The sequence below is a fragment of the Typha angustifolia genome, chromosome 6, assembly GCF_048772165.1.
Source record: "Typha angustifolia cultivar Huaian chromosome 6, ASM4877216v1, whole genome shotgun sequence".
NCBI lineage: Eukaryota > Viridiplantae > Streptophyta > Magnoliopsida > Poales > Typhaceae > Typha > Typha angustifolia.
Window position 1 is genome coordinate 5,790,027 of NC_133244.1, and position 19,708 is coordinate 5,809,734.

The 19,708-nt window shown below is 39.7% G+C and overlaps 2 protein-coding genes across 2 annotated transcripts; both read left to right on the forward strand.

Moving 5' to 3' along the window:
- Positions 1 to 872: 872 nt before the first annotated feature.
- LOC140761014 (ABC transporter C family member 14-like) lies at positions 873 to 10,811 on the forward strand. The gene is made up of 11 exons (XM_073098174.1): positions 873 to 3,183; positions 5,692 to 6,012; positions 6,156 to 6,242; positions 6,398 to 7,021; positions 7,161 to 7,325; positions 7,490 to 7,784; positions 8,055 to 8,269; positions 8,456 to 8,761; positions 9,363 to 9,426; positions 10,059 to 10,298; positions 10,374 to 10,811. The coding sequence occupies exons 1-11, from the start codon at positions 1,093 to 1,095 to the stop codon at positions 10,472 to 10,474; spliced, it is 4,509 nt and encodes a 1,502-aa protein (XP_072954275.1). The 5' UTR covers positions 873 to 1,092; the 3' UTR covers positions 10,475 to 10,811.
- Positions 10,812 to 11,525: 714 nt separating this feature from the next.
- LOC140760798 (ubiquitin-like-specific protease ESD4) lies at positions 11,526 to 18,795 on the forward strand. Its single transcript, XM_073097813.1, has 9 exons — positions 11,526 to 12,532; positions 13,447 to 13,523; positions 13,629 to 13,722; positions 13,827 to 13,925; positions 15,636 to 15,728; positions 15,872 to 15,991; positions 17,177 to 17,280; positions 17,908 to 17,980; positions 18,218 to 18,795. Exons 1-9 carry the CDS (start codon positions 11,705 to 11,707, stop codon positions 18,278 to 18,280), a joined length of 1,551 nt encoding a protein of 516 aa, XP_072953914.1. The 5' UTR covers positions 11,526 to 11,704; the 3' UTR covers positions 18,281 to 18,795.
- Positions 18,796 to 19,708: the final 913 nt, after the last annotated feature.

Consider the following 19,708-nt stretch of genomic DNA (forward strand, 5'->3'; position numbering starts at 1 on the left):
TTTGAGAAGTTTTGTCTTAAAAACCAATTAAAAAAAATAGCATTACGCCATGTTATGTCGAGGTAAAACTAACCCGAGAGCTTTTTAAAAGACTTATTATAAAAAGCAGGGGTCAAATTAGACGGGCATAAAAAGAAGGGGTCAAAGGAGAGGGGGCGAAATAAAATTTCCCCTATTATCAAAATTAATCAATCTATTATAAATATTTGCCAGCTCAAAATATTTCCATCTCATACAGCGATACCACTATACTAGAAATTTAACCATCGCCTGAGACCCGTAATTTAATGAACTAAAATCATAGCAGCTATGGAAATAGCTTAAATAGTATTAGCAAATATTATTGTTCTTTATAACAGCGATTCTAATCACAAACTCCTATTCATTCCTATGCTCTTCCTCCCCCTATCCCATGCAATACTAAAATTTATATACCACCGAAATAGATTATCTCTCGAACTTATTACCAAACAGCGGTCTAATTCATTGTAGCCCTAGCGTTTTTAGATAATTTTTTTCTTAACGCTAAAGTGATTAGTATGTTTATTTAGAGATAAAATACTGATTAGTTGCGGATCTGGGTAATAAAAATGAATTGCAACAGGGGTCCTGAAATTTGTTACCTATCTGGAGATCCAGTTTTATCTATTGGTAGTCTCTCTCCGACATTGATTAGTGTACCCCTCTGTCCCCTGACGCGCCTTAAAACCAGGGGAGTAGATGCAAAATTTCTATTCACCTGCGTGTCTGAATCTCTTATCATTAAAATTGTTTATGGTCTGTTTGTATGTAACTTGTCAATATCAGTGCCATATCAGTCCGTATGTTAGTATGAAACCTTTTTATCCCTACCAAGTCCTCTTTATTTTCTCCCACCTACCTTCCTATCTCTCTCGGTCTCTCCTCCTCTTATACTCCATGCAATAATATTATTATAATAATAGTATAATAACGCTCGCGCTTTCTCTCTCGCCTTCTCTTATCCGGAAGACGATCGAAGAAGAGAAGCAGGAGGATATCTGGGTTTAGTTTATTCCAAACTTATCCATGTCTGCTTGTTATTACGATATCTAGAAGAGGATATCGATCGCCATGGATTCTTCTTCTTCTTCTTCTTCCGCTCTTCCTCCGTGGCTTAACTCGCTGACGTGCTCCCCACCGGCGAGCGTCCACGCCTTCCAATGGCTTTCCTTTCTATTCCTTTCCCCGTGCCCTCAGCGGCTCTTGTTAGCTGCCGTCGATGCTTTGTTCCTCCTGGTCCTTCTCTTCTTCTCTATCAGCAAGCTTCTCTCCCGCCGCTCGCGGCTCGGGATCGGCTCCGCCGAGAACGGGGCCGATAAGCCGCTATTGCCCAAGCCGGCGGTTCGGGCCGGCTTCCGCTTCTACCTCGCCCTCGGCTTATCCGCCGTCCTCGCCGCCTTATCCGCCGCGTGCCTCGTCGCCTCTCTCGCCGCCCGGTCCACGTGGCAAACCGCTGAGTTGGCCTTCCTCGTGCTCCAGTTCCTCGCCCACCTCGCCGCCGCGGCGGTGGTCGGGCACGAGAGGCGGTTCCGCTCCCCCGCCCACCCGCTCACCCTCCGCCTCTTCTGGTTCGCCGCCTCCCTCCTCGCCTCCCTCCTCGCCGCCTCCTCCGTCGTCCGCCTCGCGGCCGGCGAACCGATCCAGCCCGACGACTCCCTCACCCTCGTCCTCCTCGCCCTCACCGTCCCCCTCCTCGCCCTCGCCGTCACCAAATCCACCGGGCTAACCGAAGCGCCCGAACCGTCTGAACCCGATCCGACGTCATCACCCGAATCGGATCGGAAGCCGGCGAACGTGACGGCCTACACAACCGCCTCCTTACCGTCCCTCGCCACGTGGCACTGGATGAACCCTCTAATCTCGAAGGGCTACAGGTCGGCGCTAAAACTGGACGACGTCCCCTCCCTCGCCCCCGACCACCGCGCGGAGCGGATGTACGAGCAATTCCTCTCGAAATGGCCGTCGAACCCGGTCCGATCGAAGCACCCGGTCCGCTCCACCCTCCTCCTCTGCTTCTACCCCCAACTCCTCTTCAACGCCTCCCTGGCCATCGTCCGCCTCTTCGTCATGTACGTCGGCCCTTCCCTAATCCAGAGCTTCGTAAACTTCACCACGAATCCCAACAGATCCCTCTCCGAAGGCTTCCGCCTCGTCGCCATTCTTCTCGTCGCGAAGACCATCGAAGTGCTCTGCTCGCATCAATACAACTTTCATTGCCAGAAGCTGGGGATGCTCATCCGGTCGACCCTCATCACCGCGCTCTACGGGAAGGGGCTCCGCCTCTCGTGCTCCGCACGGCAATCCCACGGCGTCGGCATGATCGTCAACTACATGGCCGTCGACGCGCAGCAGCTCTCCGACATGATGCTCCAGATTCACTACCTCTGGCTCATGCCCCTCCAAGTCGGCGCCGCCCTCGCCCTCCTCTACTACTCCCTGGGCCCCTCCGTCACTTCCGCCACCGTCGGGGTGGCCGGTATCATGATCTTCGTCCTCTTCGGCAACCGCCGGAACAACAAGTTCCAGTTTGCGCTCATGGGGATGCGCGACAAGCGGATGAAAGCCACCAACGAGATGCTCAACTACATGAGGGTGATCAAGTTGCAAGCTTGGGAGGAGCACTTCAACCGCCGGATCCAGAAATTTAGGGAGGCGGAGTTCTCGTGGCTCTCCAAGTTCTTGTACTCCATCTCCGGCAACATCGTGGCGCTTTGGAGCGCGCCGGTGGTGGTGTCCGCGCTCGTGTTCGGCACGTGCGTGCTGGCGAAGGTGCCGCTCGACGCCGGACTGGTGTTCACCGCCACGTCGATCTTTAAGATCCTCCAGGAGCCGATGAGGAACTTCCCCCAGGCCCTGATCCAGGTGTCGCAGGCTATGATATCGCTGGAGAGGCTGGACTCGTACCTGACGTCGGCGGAGTTGGAGAAGGGTGCAGTGGAGAGGACGCGCGGCGACGGTGGTGACGACGGGATCGCGGTGGAGGTGAGGGAAGGTGTTTTCGCTTGGGACGACGAGGAGAAGGACGTGAGCAAGGCCGGGTTGAAGGGAATCGACGTCGAGATCAGGCGCGGGGCCCTCGCCGCCGTCGTCGGAACCGTCGGATCCGGTAAGTCGTCGCTGCTCTCTTGCTTCCTCGGCGAGATGCACAAGATCTCCGGTAAGGTACGCTGTCTTTCTTTGCTGCCTATTATTAGTTTTACATTGCGCACCCTGCATTACTTCCTTATTTCGATTTAAAAGGGCTAAAAATAAACTTACAAGACATAGTAGCGTTAAGTGTCAACTCCATACTTTAGCTCAATCTTTATCTTCCATAATTGAATCTCTTTTTTATTATCTGATTCTAATGACCTCGTAGTAAGTGCACATTTAATAATCAATAAATGAGTCTGGAGAGTTATAATGAGATGTATGTCTGACTCGTTCTAGAAGTCAGACAGCAGAGATGGACCAGCATCTAACCTGGATCGAGTGGATCGATTACAAAAACACTCTCGTTCTTGTCGTGTGGTTAATTTTTTATTAGAGATTTTGTTCTGCTATAGACGACAAATGTAATGATTCCAATTGAACGCAACCAGTGGAAGGAAATTAGGCGAGGGGATTGCCATTTAGTTTAAGACGAAAGCTCCGAGGATCTGAACAAAAGACAAGCAGAGAGTTCTTATCTTTTGTTGAAAGGTTTTATTATAGATATGATTTGCCCTCCTTTGTCGGCCATATGGACCATAATGCGTGTACTTGGTGGGGTCGAGTTACGTGGAAATTTTCTGTAGTTATGAAACACGTTAGAATTTTAAGTACGAGGATTGCTTATTTGTTAGATGAATTAAAGTGGATTAGTTCAAATAGTCACATTTCCAAATATTAGCGGTCTAAAATTGATACCCGATCCGAATCAAGGTAGAAAAAGACTAAATTCTTTCTTGATTAGCCAACCTATTAGCTACTAGGTTGACTCTCTGATAACAACGGTGGGAGAAGATCTCGAGTTTTAAATCAAATACAAGTTGAAAAATATTCAAAAAGACATGTCACCGTTATTTTTTGAATTTAAAAATGTTGATTAGTCTTTGAGAGTCATATTCCACCGCTAAGAAATCAGATAGATTATATTTCCCTACTTAGAATGAGAGCAACCTTTACGCTTATGATTCTGCCTCCAACGAGTCTTCAGTCTTCCCACCCAGAGCCTCGGATAGACCAGCTAACCTTTCCATGTCTATGAAAACAACCCAATCCTTATCTTCTCTTACTTACACCTTTCTTTCTCTCTCTCTCTCTATTAGCTGTCAAGTTCTTCGTCCTTTATATATATATATAATATTTATTTTATTTTAAATAATATTTATTTTATTTTAAATAATATTTAAATCTTATATAATTTAAAATTAGTTTAATCAAATACGAGACTGATACGGGTAGCCGGTTTCAAGCAACCTTAGATTAAATATATTATATGGTTACAACTTTACATGGTTTGTTTGAGTTTAAATAAATAATTCAGATCATAAATGAACAACTATATAAGGATGATCAATAGGGTGATATATAATAAATACGATCATTTTGATATTCGACGAATTAATGACATGGCACTCAATTAATCCAAACCCATTTAAAGTCATGACGGACGGGTCAACAATTACCACCTTAGCTACGATATTGTTTGTTTGTCTCATTTAGTTAGTCAAATATCAAATAGATACGCGTCATTATGGAAAACAGAAACAGGCAAATATTAATAACGTGCCTTATAGTGATGCTGTACCGACGAATATTTGTAAATTAATTCCACTTTTAACGGTTATCTAATGAGTTACGGAACATCCTCTTTAATGTCTGGATAGATTACGAGAAACAGTCCATATAATTGAGGAAAAATATTCATCAGATATTCTTCTGTAGTCAGAAAATTACGAAACCAAGGGTGATCGGTCCGTAACTTCCTGATCTATATTTTTTGTATTTACGCCCTTCGCATATTCAGACTGCAACTGAGGCGAAAATACGTAAGAATGTGAGTGATGGTAGTGATGGGTGGAGATAATGATAGGGTTATGGATGATAATGAAGATGAAGGTGGATGGTTGATGTAGTTTAAAGGATAAGGATGAAGGGACAGAAATGGCCGAGATACCAAAGAGGAGGAAGTACACGACAGCCGAGGGAGATTAGAAGATAGATGAAACTTTGCCAACGGTAGAAGTGGCTGGTTGGTAAAGAGGGAGGAGATGGATTAGAATAGAGAAACTAGAGAGAGGATACAATTTCATTGTCATCCACACATTTAAGAGGCTAATCAACAAATTAAAATAACAATTATTAATCCTAATAATAGTGAACTATTGCCGATCGTGTTTGAATGCATAAAAAATATTATCTATAAATGCGAATTGTAAATGTGAACTGATGCAAACGTTCGAATGCACATTTTGCGCTCTCTGTCAATGCGAACTCATGCAGGTATTCACAAGGGCGTTGGAACGCCACTTCTGCGTTCGAACATGACCTACAGAAACTTTATTTTTATGAAAATAACAACTAATACAATAAAAAAAGATTATAAACCGGATTTATCATTATCTTGCAAATCATTAATGATGAAAGATTTGCAAATTAATGGCCTCGTAATTAACCATGATTTCATCTTTGTCAACACTGCGACAGGTTAGAGTTACCGGGAGCACGGCCTACGTGGCTCAGACAGCATGGATCCAAAACGGGAGTATCCAAGACAACATCTTGTTCGGGCAGCCAATGAACCGGATCAAATACAAGAAGGTCATCCAGGTCTGCTGCTTGGAGAAGGACTTGGAGATGATGGAGTTTGGCGATCAGACTGAGATAGGAGAGAGAGGAATCAACCTCAGCGGCGGGCAGAAGCAAAGGATTCAGCTCGCCCGAGCAGTCTATCAGGACTCCGATATCTACCTCCTCGACGACGTCTTCAGCGCCGTCGACGCTCACACCGGCTCCGAGATATTTAAGGTGATGATATACTTTCTTTGATCACCGGAAGTTGTGAATCTCCGATCAAGCATGCATGCAGTATAAAAAATGAGCATCATATCATCCTCCCCATAGGGCAGGCAGGCAGGATTATACTCATCTTTCTCTCGTTTTGTGTCCAGGAATGCATAAGGGGCGCATTCAAAGAGAAGACTGTTGTGCTTGTAACACACCAAGTGGACTTCTTGCACAATGCGGACGTCATATTTGTAAGTACAATCTTCTACTCTCTAGATTCTCGAAACAGTTTGAAACGAGTACAATTCATGAGTTCTTCATATTGTATGGAAAATGTGGTAGTAATTACAGTCTGATATGCAGACTCTAGACCCTTACACATACTATAATAAATTTATTCATGCAGGTGATGCGAGATGGGATGATTGTCCAGTCAGGGAAGTACAATGAGTTACTGGAATCAGGGTCGGATTTTGCGGCTCTCGTCGCTGCTCATGACAGTTCCATGGAGCTTGTGGAGCATGCAGGTAGTATAGAAAACAGCCATACTCAACCTGGACAAGTGAACAAACCTGCTCTAAATCATTCCAGATCGAATGGAGAGAGTGTTTCTGCAATCTCACCAAAGGTAGAGAAGGCTAGTTCTAAGCTCATAAAGGAGGAAGAAAGGGAAACTGGCCATGTTAACTGGCAAATCTACAAGGTATATGTCACTGAAGCTTGGGGTTGGTGGGGAGTGGTGATTGTGGTGGCCATTTCCTTGGTGTGGCAGCTCTCTCTAATGGCAAGTGATTACTGGTTGGCATATGAAACATCAGATAATAGCTCGTCGTTCAGGCCATCCTTGTTTATTGAAGTTTATGCCATCATAGCAGCGGTTTCAGTTGCCATTGTTACTGTGAGGGCTTTTCTTGTAGCATATTTAGGACTTAAAACAGCTCAGATATTTTTCAAGCAGATTTTGAACAGTATACTGCATGCGCCCATGTCGTTTTTTGATACTACACCTTCTGGAAGAATTCTCAGTCGGGTAATCTTCGCACGATTGATTAGGATGAAAAGCAATTTTAATTTGTGATAAAGTGTTCTTGTAGCATTCTGAATAGTTCCTAATTTGACAGTCTTTTTGAATTGTTCCAAGTTTTTGACTGTGCTGTTCTTCTTTTCAGGCATCATCTGACCAAACAAACATTGATCTTTTCCTTCCATTCTTTGTGGGGATAACGGTTGCGATGTACATAACGGTGTTAAGCGTCATCATAGTTACATGTCAGGTTGCTTGGCCTTCAGTTATAGCCATAATTCCACTGATAGTGTTGAACATCTGGTACAGGGTATGCTTAACCACCTATGTTCCAATTTATCACAGTTTATTTGAGTACTTAATTTCACGAGTAGCAGAATACCTGAACCTGATAACAATAGGAGTGTAGAAAAGGATTTCAAAGGAGAAAGACATTCTTACATTCTACTTCTTTCCACAATTTCTTTGGTGCAGGGCTATTATCTTGCAACATCTCGGGAGTTAACTCGTCTTGACTCGATTACAAAAGCACCAGTTATCCATCACTTCTCAGAGACTATTCAAGGTGTAACAACCATTAGATGTTTCAGAAAGGAAGAAAGCTTTTTCCAAGAGAATTTAGATAGAGTAAACTCAAGCTTGCGCATGGATTTCCACAACAATGGTGCTAATGAATGGCTGGGCTTCCGATTGGAACTGATTGGAAGCTTTGTTCTCTGTGCCACTGCTTTGTTTATGGTCACGTTGCCGAGCAATTTTATAGAACCAGGTAATTAAGTTACTATTAACGTTAGTCCTCAGAATATTTTGTAGGATGCGATAAGTGCAGTTTGTGAATCACCAGTTATTGATGTAAATACTTCAATAATAAAAGATGCGGCAAATCTCCTGATGCATGATAGTTGTAGTATATTGAATTTAGAATTTTGTCTATTAAGGAAAAAAAGTTGTTCGAGGGCTAAGAATCCATGAACTGCATTCTGAAAGGCATTTTTTTTGTAGTTCACTTCAGGCATTAACTCTTCTTCAATTGGTGCAGAATTTGTTGGTCTATCTCTTTCTTATGGTCTCTCTCTCAATTCTGTGCTATTCTGGGCAATATGGGTTAGTTGCTTTATTGAGAACAAGATGGTCTCAGTGGAGAGAATAAAGCAGTTCACCAACATCCCTTCTGAAGCAGCATGGAGAATCAAAGATTGCCTTCCTTCACCAAATTGGCCTACTAAAGGAGACATTGATGTCATTGATCTAAAGGTTCTCTATTCATGTCTAAAATTTACAATAAAGAAGATCATTTTTGGGGGCTCCTAAATTTTCATGGTGTTCTAGATACATGCGTAATCGAGTTTAATTTTCCACTTTTACAATGTATATTAGTTTCTTCATCAGCATTATTTTGGCTGGTGATGCTAAACTATGTCATTTTCTCTGTTTACACAGGTTAGATATCGGCCAAATACCCCTCTTGTTTTAAATGGAATTACAATAAGCATTCGTGCCGGAGAAAAAGTTGGAGTTGTTGGCAGGACGGGCAGCGGCAAGTCAACGTTGATACAAGCTTTGTTCAGAATAGTAGAACCTTGTGGAGGGAACATAATCATTGATGGAGTAGACATTTGCACCTTAGGCCTTCATGATCTGAGATCTCGATTTGGTATAATTCCTCAGGAACCTGTTCTTTTTGAAGGAACGGTTCGAAGCAACATTGACCCAATTGAGCAATATTCAGATGATGAGATATGGCAGGTATGAGTGACATGACTTTGTTATGCATTACCCTTTTTAATCTGTTGTTAGTACTGTAAAACATGTACATAATAAAATCCTTTTGGTCGGCCAAAAGGCTTCAATCTTCTCAACTTACATATTTTTAGCAATCCTATAGATTCTGCTGCTGATTGTAGCATATCATCAAGGAAATCAGATGTCTTAAAACATAAGAAGATCCATATTGTTCATGATATCTGGAACATTTAAAATGCTTAGAACTATTCCTTTTCTTGTGATTCATTGGTATCACATATAAATGAATACAGAATAAACAGCAAAACTTTTAACCTCCCTCCAGCATCTTTCCATGTAATATGTCTGTCAAAAAGTTTGATGACCTTTTTTTCGCAACCACAATCTGGCTTTCCAAAAACATATGTCTTGTTTCTCCTTACGACATACGTTGAGATATTAGTCAGTTGTGTAGATCTGCGAAAACAGGTGGCCTATAATGTGTTTTGCATAAGCAGTGTGGAACTTAACATGTTTTTGCATAGATCGGAGAGGGACACGATACTCATTGTTAGTCTGTTTAATTAGCTGATGATTGTCTTCTGAATAATTTGTCCCTTTGCAGGCCCTGGAACGCTGCCAGCTCAAAGAAGCAGTGGCTTCAAAACCTGAGAAACTTGATTCATTGGGTATTTCATTTCCTCTATATCTATTTTTCCTTTGATTACCTAAACAATTATTGATGAAACTTTAATGTTTTCACTTCATTTCTTGTTATCTACTGCTTTCTGATGGTAAAAGAGTTAAATGTTTCTTGATGTAATAATTCCGTAAGAACTTGTGGCAACTGTCTTCTTGTTAATGCTCTACTTTCTTGCTTATAGATCTCTTTACATTAATATTAACGATTTTGCTTGCCTATCAAAACCTTAAATATTTAGAAATAGGAAACATGGCCTACAGTAGCTGATAAGTACTGCGGTAAGACAAAGAATGGCTCGAAATAATAACCTTTTACTTTGAAAGAAATAGATTATCGCAATCCGTATAGTAGCAATCAGACACTAGTAATATCATTGTGCACAAAATATTGATGAACATGACAAGGCTGGAAAAGGATGCATTGCTATCAGCATTGTCTGATAAAATGCGATGTAGAACTAAGATCAAGCATATTAACTGGAAGAAGAAGATAATAAGAGAATCTAATGGCCCACTGGACTTAGTTTCTTCACCTGCTCTTTAATTTTTCCTTTTTCCCTCTATAAATGTCATTACTAGTTCTTTCAATAGCTTATGCATTTTCGCGATAATTTTTCAGTTGTTGACAATGGAGAGAATTGGAGTGTGGGACAGAGACAACTTCTATGTTTGGGCCGCGTTATGCTAAAGCGCAGCCAGATATTGTTCATGGATGAGGCAACTGCCTCAGTAGATTCACAGACTGATGCTGTCATTCAGCGGATCATCCGCGAAGATTTCTCCACTTGTACAATCATCAGCATTGCGCACAGAATACCGACAGTCATGGACTGCGACAGAGTTCTGGTTATAGATGCAGGTGAGCTTGTTCATCTCCTCTTTTTTACTTAGCCAACATATGATCAGAATGTAATTGCTGAAATTCTCTTACCAGGGCTAGCAAAAGAATTCGACAAACCATCGAACCTGATAGATCGTCCATCACTTTTCGGGGCGCTGGTGCAAGAGTACGCGAATCGCTCTTCTGACGTATAGGATACTTGCTGATGGTGAATTTTGCTTTCAGAACTAATGAACACGTCAGAGTTGCTGGTGGCATTGGTTATCAGAAATGGATACACTGTCACAGAAGCAGATCATGATATGTTAATGATCCAAAGAGGCATGACATGAAGCGGCACACACAAAATGTTGTCTTTAATGCAATAATAGCTCCTAGCTTTTGCTCATACTTTGCTGAGTTTAATTGCTTCTTACTAAATTTTGCTGCAATGGTTTACACAGAGATTATATCCTAAATTGTACTTCAATGTTGATGAGCAGAATATTGTATGATTCATAACCTCAGGACTAGAATCTAATTCTTTCTGCACATCTTCCATATTTTCTTAGATACTTCTTTTATGTGCATTCTTTGCAATTCAGCTTTAGAGAAAAATCCTCTCGAGAGAGAGATTTTATAGCCACCAGCAATCGGATTTCCAGCGATCGAATCACGAATAATAGTTTTGTTGTTAACTCATCAGCTACTCCAAAAATCTCAGTTGTTAGAGAATAGTAATTTTTATATTTTATTCCGACGTTTTCCCAGCTTATCGAGCTTTTGATTAAATTAGTCGTCTTCTCAAATTAGTTGTCAGTAAAATGTTGAACTTATCCGAGCATCTTCTTCTTATATAGAAAAACTAAGTGACAAATATAGCTGAATCTATTAGTATTTCATCTAAAAAGTTATAAATAAATTATTGAATAAGATTTTGTTAATTTAACTTATTAAAGTTTTAATCTATAGATTAAGCTTGGAGGGCTAGTTTGGTTTAAAAACTCCATGAAAAGAGGACTTAATTAAATAGACGAAGATTTTTTATCTCGAGCTCCACAAAATTAAATAATAATTTAGGGGTCCAGGTGTACTTTTATCATAAAGCCAAACCGAACCCGCCAACACGTACGTAGTCTACAATGCTTTTATCTGAAATACCCCCTGAATTTTTTGTAAGGAGTTATTAGTAAATTAAAGTTATTTAAGGGTGTTATACGCAAACATACTTCTATTCATTTCATGTTAATTTCTTAAGACCTTTGCCTCTGGTTTCCTATGAACTTACGGGCCCCTTCTCTTCGTCCCCTCCCTTTTCTCGAAAATTTTCTAGGGTTTCGCGCACTCCTCCCTCCCCGTCTCGAAGACCTCAATTTCCAAGCTCTAGGGTTTTCTACCATTGGCATGAACCCTAGCTCCTTCCCTTAGGGTTCCTTCCCGTCGCCATGGGCGCCCTCACCGATAACCGTAAGCGCCGATTCGCCGATCACCGGCTTCCCTTCTCCGCCGCCGGATGTTCCCTCATTGAATCTCCTTCGCCGTTGAAGAAGACTAAGATGGCGACGCCTCCTATCGTCGAATACTGCACACCTCCGCCGCAGGCGCTGGCGCCGTCGCATCCGCCGGTGGAGGCTTCGCCGGCCACCGCTCTTCACCGGTTTCCTCCTCCCGTGCCTCTACGTCGCCCCGTCCAGGGACCGCAAAGGACCATCAGGGCCTTCGGCCTTGGATCGCCCAATTCGAGCAGATCGAGCTTCCCCGATTCCTTTATCATTAGAGAAAGAGATGCCAAGATGGGTACTCCATTGTCACGGTCCGCGGAGGCGTATAAATCTGCTTATTTTTTCGGGCAGAGGACAGAGAAGACGCAGGGGGGGTTGGGATTAGAACAGTACAGGAGATTGGTGAACAACCTGGAACAGAAGCACTCGGTGGCATCCGATTTGACGCCGGTGAAGGCTGATCTCTCGCAGTCCCCATCAGCTGTGTCGGAGTTGACGGCGGGAACGCAGAAAACTGAGGAGGCCTCCGATTCACATGTTGTGGAACAGAAGGTGGAGGACGAGAAAAATAAAGTTCTGGATTTGTCTCCGGTTAGCGAGTCAAGTCTGTTGGTCAGGAGGGTTCCTTTGTACAAAGAACTATACGAGGATTCTGTCAGGAGGCACGATTCGAAGTTGAGGAGTCTGGAATTTGAAGTGAAGTTGGCGGAGAAGAATAAAAGTTCCTTTCATTTACTCAGGAAGGTTCTTGAGGAGTTTAAACCCAAACAGGTTCTTTTCTTCTCTTGACTTGTCTGTGCGTAACAGTTGAGTTACAATTTTTCAGCTGCGTTGGGTTCAGTTATGCTATTTAATGCAAATAATGAGTTTAAACCTCGGAGGATGATGATAGAGATGATATTTTAGAAATCTATAGTGCAATTAAGTGAAATGACATAAAACTGCTTAACATCTTTATATGTGTTGACAAAAGCTGCCTGCATGTAATTTGGTGGCAAGCTTATACATACTGGTTTAGTATACCATAAGCATGTGAGTCGCTTACTATTATGTGACCTTGTGCTTTTGGTTTTAAACAATATGATATTTTGGCAATTGAATTTGTTGGGATGTTTAGGCATGGAACTGGGGGTTATTGACAGGCTCTACAAGAAGGTCTTCAAAAGATATTGCATTACTGTTTTATGCCTTTGGAACAGAAATTAGTTTTTTTTATAGGAATCAATCTTATAGCAATTAGGAAAGAACAAATTGATGGTTCACATATATAAGAGGATAGTACATAATAACACAATGGGAAGGCGAGTGAGATGATCTTTACAGAGGATGCATAGTTTTCTGGAAACCCTTTTTTGATTGATATATATGTGTACTTTGGTACTGCTATGCTAATTGTTAGACATGTTGCAGTAACTACATAGTTCCATTACCCAGTCTACTCGAAAAACATACTTAGCCTTTAACATTTGATCATACTGGATCTTTTTATTATTTTTTCTGAATTGCGTCATCTTTGTTCACTTGGTTGAGTACAATAGGAACCTATGAGTTCCTTTAGTTTTCTAACATACTTAAGTTGTAATATTTAGGTCAATACTGTTAGATAATGACAAGGGACACAAACTTGTTTTGTTTGTTTAGTGTTTTCTTTGTTATGTTAATTCTAAGTTTTAATAATAATCCAGGAGTTGCGTGAACCGTTTATACCTCTTACCGATGAAGAAGAGGCTGTTGTTTACCATGCTTTGCATGGCAAAATCAGGTACTTTTGATTCTTATTATAATTTTTTTATCAAATTGTATACACTTTTTATTTATACTTCTATAGGTACTTGTGTTTATTAAATTTCAAAATGCTTCTTTGCAGCCGAGATATGCTAGTCACACATGATTCTTCAAACATTGTTATAACCAGAGAGATCTTACAGTGTTTAAGACCTGGCAGTTGGTTAAATGATGAGGTGATATAGCTATGTGCTCAAGCTTTAAGCATCAAAATTCTTCATTAGATTTACACTGAGAGTCTCATATTTTTTTCCATGTTACTTCCTTTCTCCTTCTATAGGTCATAAATTTGTACCTTGAGTTATTGAAGGAGAGAGAGAAAAGAGAACCAAAAAAGTTTTTGAAATGCCACTTCTTCAATACCTTCTTCTATAAAAAGGTTGGTTAGTAAGCTTCACTTCTTTGCCTTTTTTAGACTTATCAATTATCATTTTTCTCTGTTACTTTGTAAAGGAGATGTCTGAAAGTTTATTTCATAATTAAGATTATATTCACTTGTGCGGGTTTTATTTATTAGTTTTTAAAATGGTATATATTTTAATTCATACAATGTTGCATTCTTTCCTAGTCACCCTATTATTTCATTTTTTTTCTTAGTTTTTTTTTAATTGGTATTGTTGGTATGTGATCAATTTAACTTAAACTTTTCATTTGTCTAAATGCAAGTCTTCATATCTCCCAGCCTTTTATCTTCTTTTTAGATGTTTTATTGGCTATTGCTAATATTCTTAATGCTTATAATTTTTCATGGATTTACTTTACCCCAGTCTGATATATTTGCAAGATATGATTTCTCTTGACCAGATACACTTGTATTCTAGATGTCGAACTTATGGTTTGTCATTGTGACTGTATCATCTTCTATGAATATTTTTGTGGTGGGTGGATGAGGAAACAGATTGAAATTTGCTGCTAAAAGCTGAAACGAGTTAGTTATTTTTTCCATTATCAATAATTATTTAGCAGCTGATACTGTTGAGAATGTGCCAGATCTGCTGACTTTTATGCACTTGTGGGTTTTCACTTATAACTATATCTATCTTAGTATCTTGTTAAGATGTCATATAATGTACCTTCCATAGAGAGTGAGTTAAGATATTGAAATTTAGTGATAGCAATGTAAAATATAAGCTCCAGCACTTCACACATGTCAATTTCTTAATATATGGTAATTGGTGAGCACATTTGAATGGAAAATTTTAGTTACAATGTCCAAGGGAAGCTTCTTTGCAAACTAGTTCTTATTTTGTCATAGTTGTTATCTTTGATACCTATTCCCAACTAGATGCAGTTGGTTGGACAGTATCTCACAACTGAAATTGAAAGCCTTCTATTGGGGAAGAAAAGAGAAAGGAAATGACAAGCTTTTGTAACTTCTCTACTTGTCTGGACCATCTAGATTTGTGTCCCATATTAGTAGCAAAAGAACACTAATGAAGACAGTGGCTTGCCATATACTATAAGGCAAATGCTACTAGTAATGTAGGATTCTTTACCAAATGTCTTATTCTTTCTGTAGTATGTTCTTTCCTGGTGCTTAAACTAAGTGTGAGCAATGTAAAACACAAGTAAATTATTTAGATGATCTCCCTTGTATGTTTCTGTAAATGATAATATAACCATGAAGATTTACAGAACCCTATATATGTACTCTATATGTGGTGAGAGGATAACAATTAATAGACGAGTGAAAAGCTGGACACCAGCTGAGACTAACCTTGTATATTAACAAGTGAAGGCTGTAGATTTTCTTTGAGGATGCGCAAACTGCAAAGCTCAACTATGGGTTGTTTGCATTCTGTCTATCTTCTTACTAGTATGATCAATTTGTGTGAAGCTATCTAAAATGTTTGCCTTCTGTATATCTTCTTACTAGTATGATCAATTTGTGTGAAGCTATCTAAAATGTTTGCCTTCTGTTATCCTTACATGCAAATATAAATTTTCTATCTTGTTTTCATTTTTCAATTTATAGTTCTGTTAAATTAGTCATTGCTGGAAGTGTTGTTTGCATCTTCATATCCTTATTAGGTATTAGAATATAATGTTTAACTAAAATCAGCTAGCTCTTTCTTGATTCACTGCTCAGCTGATCAGTGGGAACAATGGTTACGATTTCAAGGCTGTAAAAAGATGGACAACACAGAGGAAGATAGGGTACAGCCTTATTGAGTGTGACAAAGTAAGGTTCTTTTTGACCTTCTCCCATTCATTGCCATTATCTCTTCTTCCTCTTTTCTTGGTTAATCATTATTTTAGGTGCTTAATAGCACGACTATTGTGGCCTCTGTTTTCCTTACTGTAACTTCACACTTTCATATGCAGGTATTTGTACCCATACACAAGGACATACATTGGTGTTTAGCAGTAATCAATGTAAAGGAACAGAAGTTCCAATATCTTGATTCGCTTGGTAGCGTGGACACTGTAGTGCTGAGAGTACTGGTGCGCAAGATTCAAATTGTTAATTTGGCAAATTGGCATTTAAATTATCAAGAGACAATATAAAATTTTACATGTTCTTAAGTGACTTTCTAGTAGCAAGATTATTGAACAACCTAATCAGACATATTAGAGCAGTCTAGTATAGTATGGTAACAAAAATTCTCTTATTGGTGGCTGAAAAAGTTAATTATCCTTCGTGCTTATATTGATCTCCTCTGTTATTATTTAATTTTTGCTGGTGGTTTAACAATACCAGTTTAGCAAGAAGAAAATAAAATCTAGCAATATGGTTGGATCTATTAGACTTCCTTGTGATTGATATCTATGACAAAGATCGGGTTGGATCTCAGAAAGTTCTTGCTAAGTTACTGTCTTGACGTTGCTTTCATAATTAAATGTTGGTTTCCACAATGCTACTCTTCATTTAAGGAAGTTCAGTACTTTGGTCGATAATTTTCTAATAGATTGGGCTTAATTCAATACTTATGAGCAAAGACTGTTATCTTGAATAATGAGTCTGGTCTACAGGAGTAAACTGAAGCCAGCCAAAAGTAATCCTGTTTGTACCATTGTCAACCATTTGAAGCTGATCAAAATTTGGAAGTATTGTTCATGCAGATAGAGGATTTGAGTCTATTATTCTCAGTTCACTACTTTCCCCCCCCCAAAAAAAAAAAAATTTAACTTGTAAATCCTGTTCTAATGAATTTCTCTTTTTTCTCTTAAAACCTATCTGCTTGGCCAAGCGAGCTACCAATATGTTTAGTAGAGTGGATCTGTTAACACCTCCTAAAGTTTATTTAATGTATTATGGACTTCTCGGTTCATCTTGTCATAAGCATCTTATTAATTTTATAATTACATATTAATATGTAGTAGTATTTTTTTTATGAGGAATCTGCAATGCTGATTTTCGTCTATGGAGGATCACAATTTCACTTGCTTACATTTACAAAGCTCCTTGCTTTTGAGTTTTGACAGAAATGTTTGCTTCTCTGGTGATTAACTAGAAGCATAAAATCAATAGAAAAGCTGACAGTTGATTAATTATCTAAGAATTGAGTTTTGCCCATTTGGTTCTGGCTATGTGAATATATTTTTTGTCATTCAAATTAGTTGGCATTATCATTAAACACCAACAATAAGGTATTGTTTAGATACCTAATTATGTTTTACTAATTTCAGGCCAGATATTTCATGGATGAAGTAAAGGACAAGAGTGGAAAACAGGTTGATACGCGGTTGTGGAAGCAAGAAGGTGTTGATAACCTTCCTTTACAGGAGAATGGGTACTGCACCTTCAGTAAAGTTTTGATATCAGAATTTTCTTGTTATCTAGCATCTGAAGTTCAGTATATATTAATATTATTTCTTTATCTCATTATGTTTTATTCCTTTGCTTAAGGGGAGCGTCAGCTAGTTAGTTTGTGCTACTTTGTGAACTGCTCTTTTTTATTCTGAGAAGCTGTTGACTTTGTAGATTACACTAGTATTACCTCAGTAAGTGCCCTCTCTCTAATGCTGCAAGGATGTTACTATCTTGGGGAAGTTTTATTCAAAGCAGCCAAAAGATCAGTAACTTAAAGTACCATTTCTGATTTGTGCATCAATGTTGTCTTCCATGCTCAGACATAAGCATGAAGCATTAGGGTATGCCCTAGCAAGCTGCTAAGGTATTTTAGAAGGGAAACTGGCTATATGAGCATGTTCTTATGTAGGAGCATTTAGGGTTTTTTCAATCAGAGAAGCTGTTAGCTTTTCCTAGAGATCACATATTGGCCTTGATCAAGTAGATGCTGCTGCTATCTTGTCCTTTTACCAATCTGTGTTCAATGTGATGGTTATTCTAGTGCATTTCTATTTTATTATATATCAATGTATGGATCTACGAATTGACAAAGTTACTGTTTCATCAGGTATGATTGTGGGATGTTCATGCTCAAATACACAGACTTCTATAGCAGAGGTTTGAGCTTATCCTTTGGACAGGTGGGGATCTTTGTTCTGATAATGCAAATCCTATGATGAATCAATTTTTTTTTTTTATGTTTACTTTCATTTGAGATCCTATCTCTACTTGGTGAAGTAGCTCTCTCATGTGTCATCTGCACCTGGGCTTGCTTGATTGATGGAAAGAGATTGCTACTTTTCTGTGTTTGAGCTAGTGATTGGTTACATGTTTTTCAGGAAAAGAATGCACTCATATCTCTGCCTTCTGTTTATTAGGAACACATGCCATATTTCCGGAACAGGACCGCAAAGGAGATTCTGAAGTTGAGAGCTGAATGAATTAAGAACCTTGAGAAATTACTATTGTCATCAAGTTTTGACTGATGAAAGTGAATGGCAGGAGGTGAAAAGCATGATCCATTAATTAAATACCTGCATAGGGTCCATGGATGCCTCAGATTTGCTTGATCCATTGAGTCTCAAAGGGGATCACAAAATTTCACGACGAAGGGTAGCTACATGGACATAGAATGTGTTTGTATAATTATTTTTGTTGGAGAGCTTGATTGGTTAGCCATCGCAAAATGCGGCTGCATTGTTGCCCAATCTTGATATGATAGGATATCTGTGAGCCAGGTAATTTTCCGATTGTTTTTGCCTCTTCTTTTTGTAATTGCTGACCATCATTAAGCGTTGCTGCTTGATAGGCAAGCTTTTCTGTGTAGTTTTTGTTGTTCATCTGATTAATCAACGTCACCGGGAGGCTGATCAGTCGATGAATATTTTATAGATCACGGACAAGTGTTCTGGGTTTGCAGATATGTACTCGTTCTATTGGAGTTATCGTTTTCTTATTCTCGAGATGAGTAGTGTGTACACTATTTCTTTTTTTCTTTCTTTTATATTATTTTTCTGTCTCGTGAGAAGTTACGATGATTATACTATGAACGATATACTTGATGACGATGATGATGATGGATGATGATGATGATGATGTTCATTGCTAGATGTAATTCTTCATATAAAGTATAAGCTTCTCTTGTATACACGAAAATGCAAGCAATATATTGAGATTGCGAGAGATGACCAATTTATTTATTGTCATGGCTACTTATTTGATGGAGACAGGGATCAGCTCTGCCACGTAACATATCTGCCGTGAACTCGAGCATTGGTGTATCGGATTGCCGTTATCCTAAAAGAGCTTTTGGCCAAAAGTGGATGCTTAGAACTTTGGGTTTTGCCACTCGTGATGTTCGTTTTTTGCTAATAAACTCATACAGCAGGCAACAATTTGGGGGCAAAAAGAGGAGAAGAAAAAGATTCTTGAGATTTGTGAAAGATGTGATATGAAATTATTATGCTATAGGAAGGCCCTACGAAATACAATCACAGCTTGATGAACGCAAGAAACAGAGATCCAAAAAGCATAGACTTCAGCAGGTTTGAGAATTTGCAGAGCAGTTAATTTGCAAGATTCAGACACTGCAGTGCAAGAAAGAAGCATCACGAAGAGGGCGTATCCTCAAAACTCTATCCCTGAGGAACTCCTCTCTCAAAATATTCTTCTGTTTTCCAGATGAGGAGTCTACTGTAATATCTTTCGACAGTTGACTAGCCAGGATAAAGGAACGTTTGGTAAGTCGACAGTAAGTATAAAACTTCTGTCAAGAAAACTAGAAATATGATTCCTGAATGAATAGAGAAAAATGAATCATATAACTGACCCCAAACAGATGAAACTAATGGCATGCCTGTTCTTGTTCT

What these genes read in the sequence shown, in the direction of transcription:
- LOC140760798 (XM_073097813.1), top strand. Translation starts at nt 11,705, where the DNA reads ATGGGCGCCCTCACCGATAACCGTAAGCGCCGATTCGCCGATCACCGG. An exon ending in ATACCTTCTTCTATAAAAAG is followed by an intron (nt 13,926 to 15,635) that starts GTTGGTTAGTAA and finishes TTCACTGCTCAG; the next exon opens with CTGATCAGTGGGAACAATGG. An exon ending in GCCTTATTGAGTGTGACAAA is followed by an intron (nt 15,729 to 15,871) that starts GTAAGGTTCTTT and finishes TTTCATATGCAG; the next exon opens with GTATTTGTACCCATACACAA.
- LOC140761014 (XM_073098174.1), top strand. Translation starts at nt 1,093, where the DNA reads ATGGATTCTTCTTCTTCTTCTTCTTCCGCTCTTCCTCCGTGGCTTAAC. An exon ending in TGCACAAGATCTCCGGTAAG is followed by an intron (nt 3,184 to 5,691) that starts GTACGCTGTCTT and finishes ACACTGCGACAG; the next exon opens with GTTAGAGTTACCGGGAGCAC. An exon ending in GAGCAATTTTATAGAACCAG is followed by an intron (nt 7,785 to 8,054) that starts GTAATTAAGTTA and finishes CAATTGGTGCAG; the next exon opens with AATTTGTTGGTCTATCTCTT.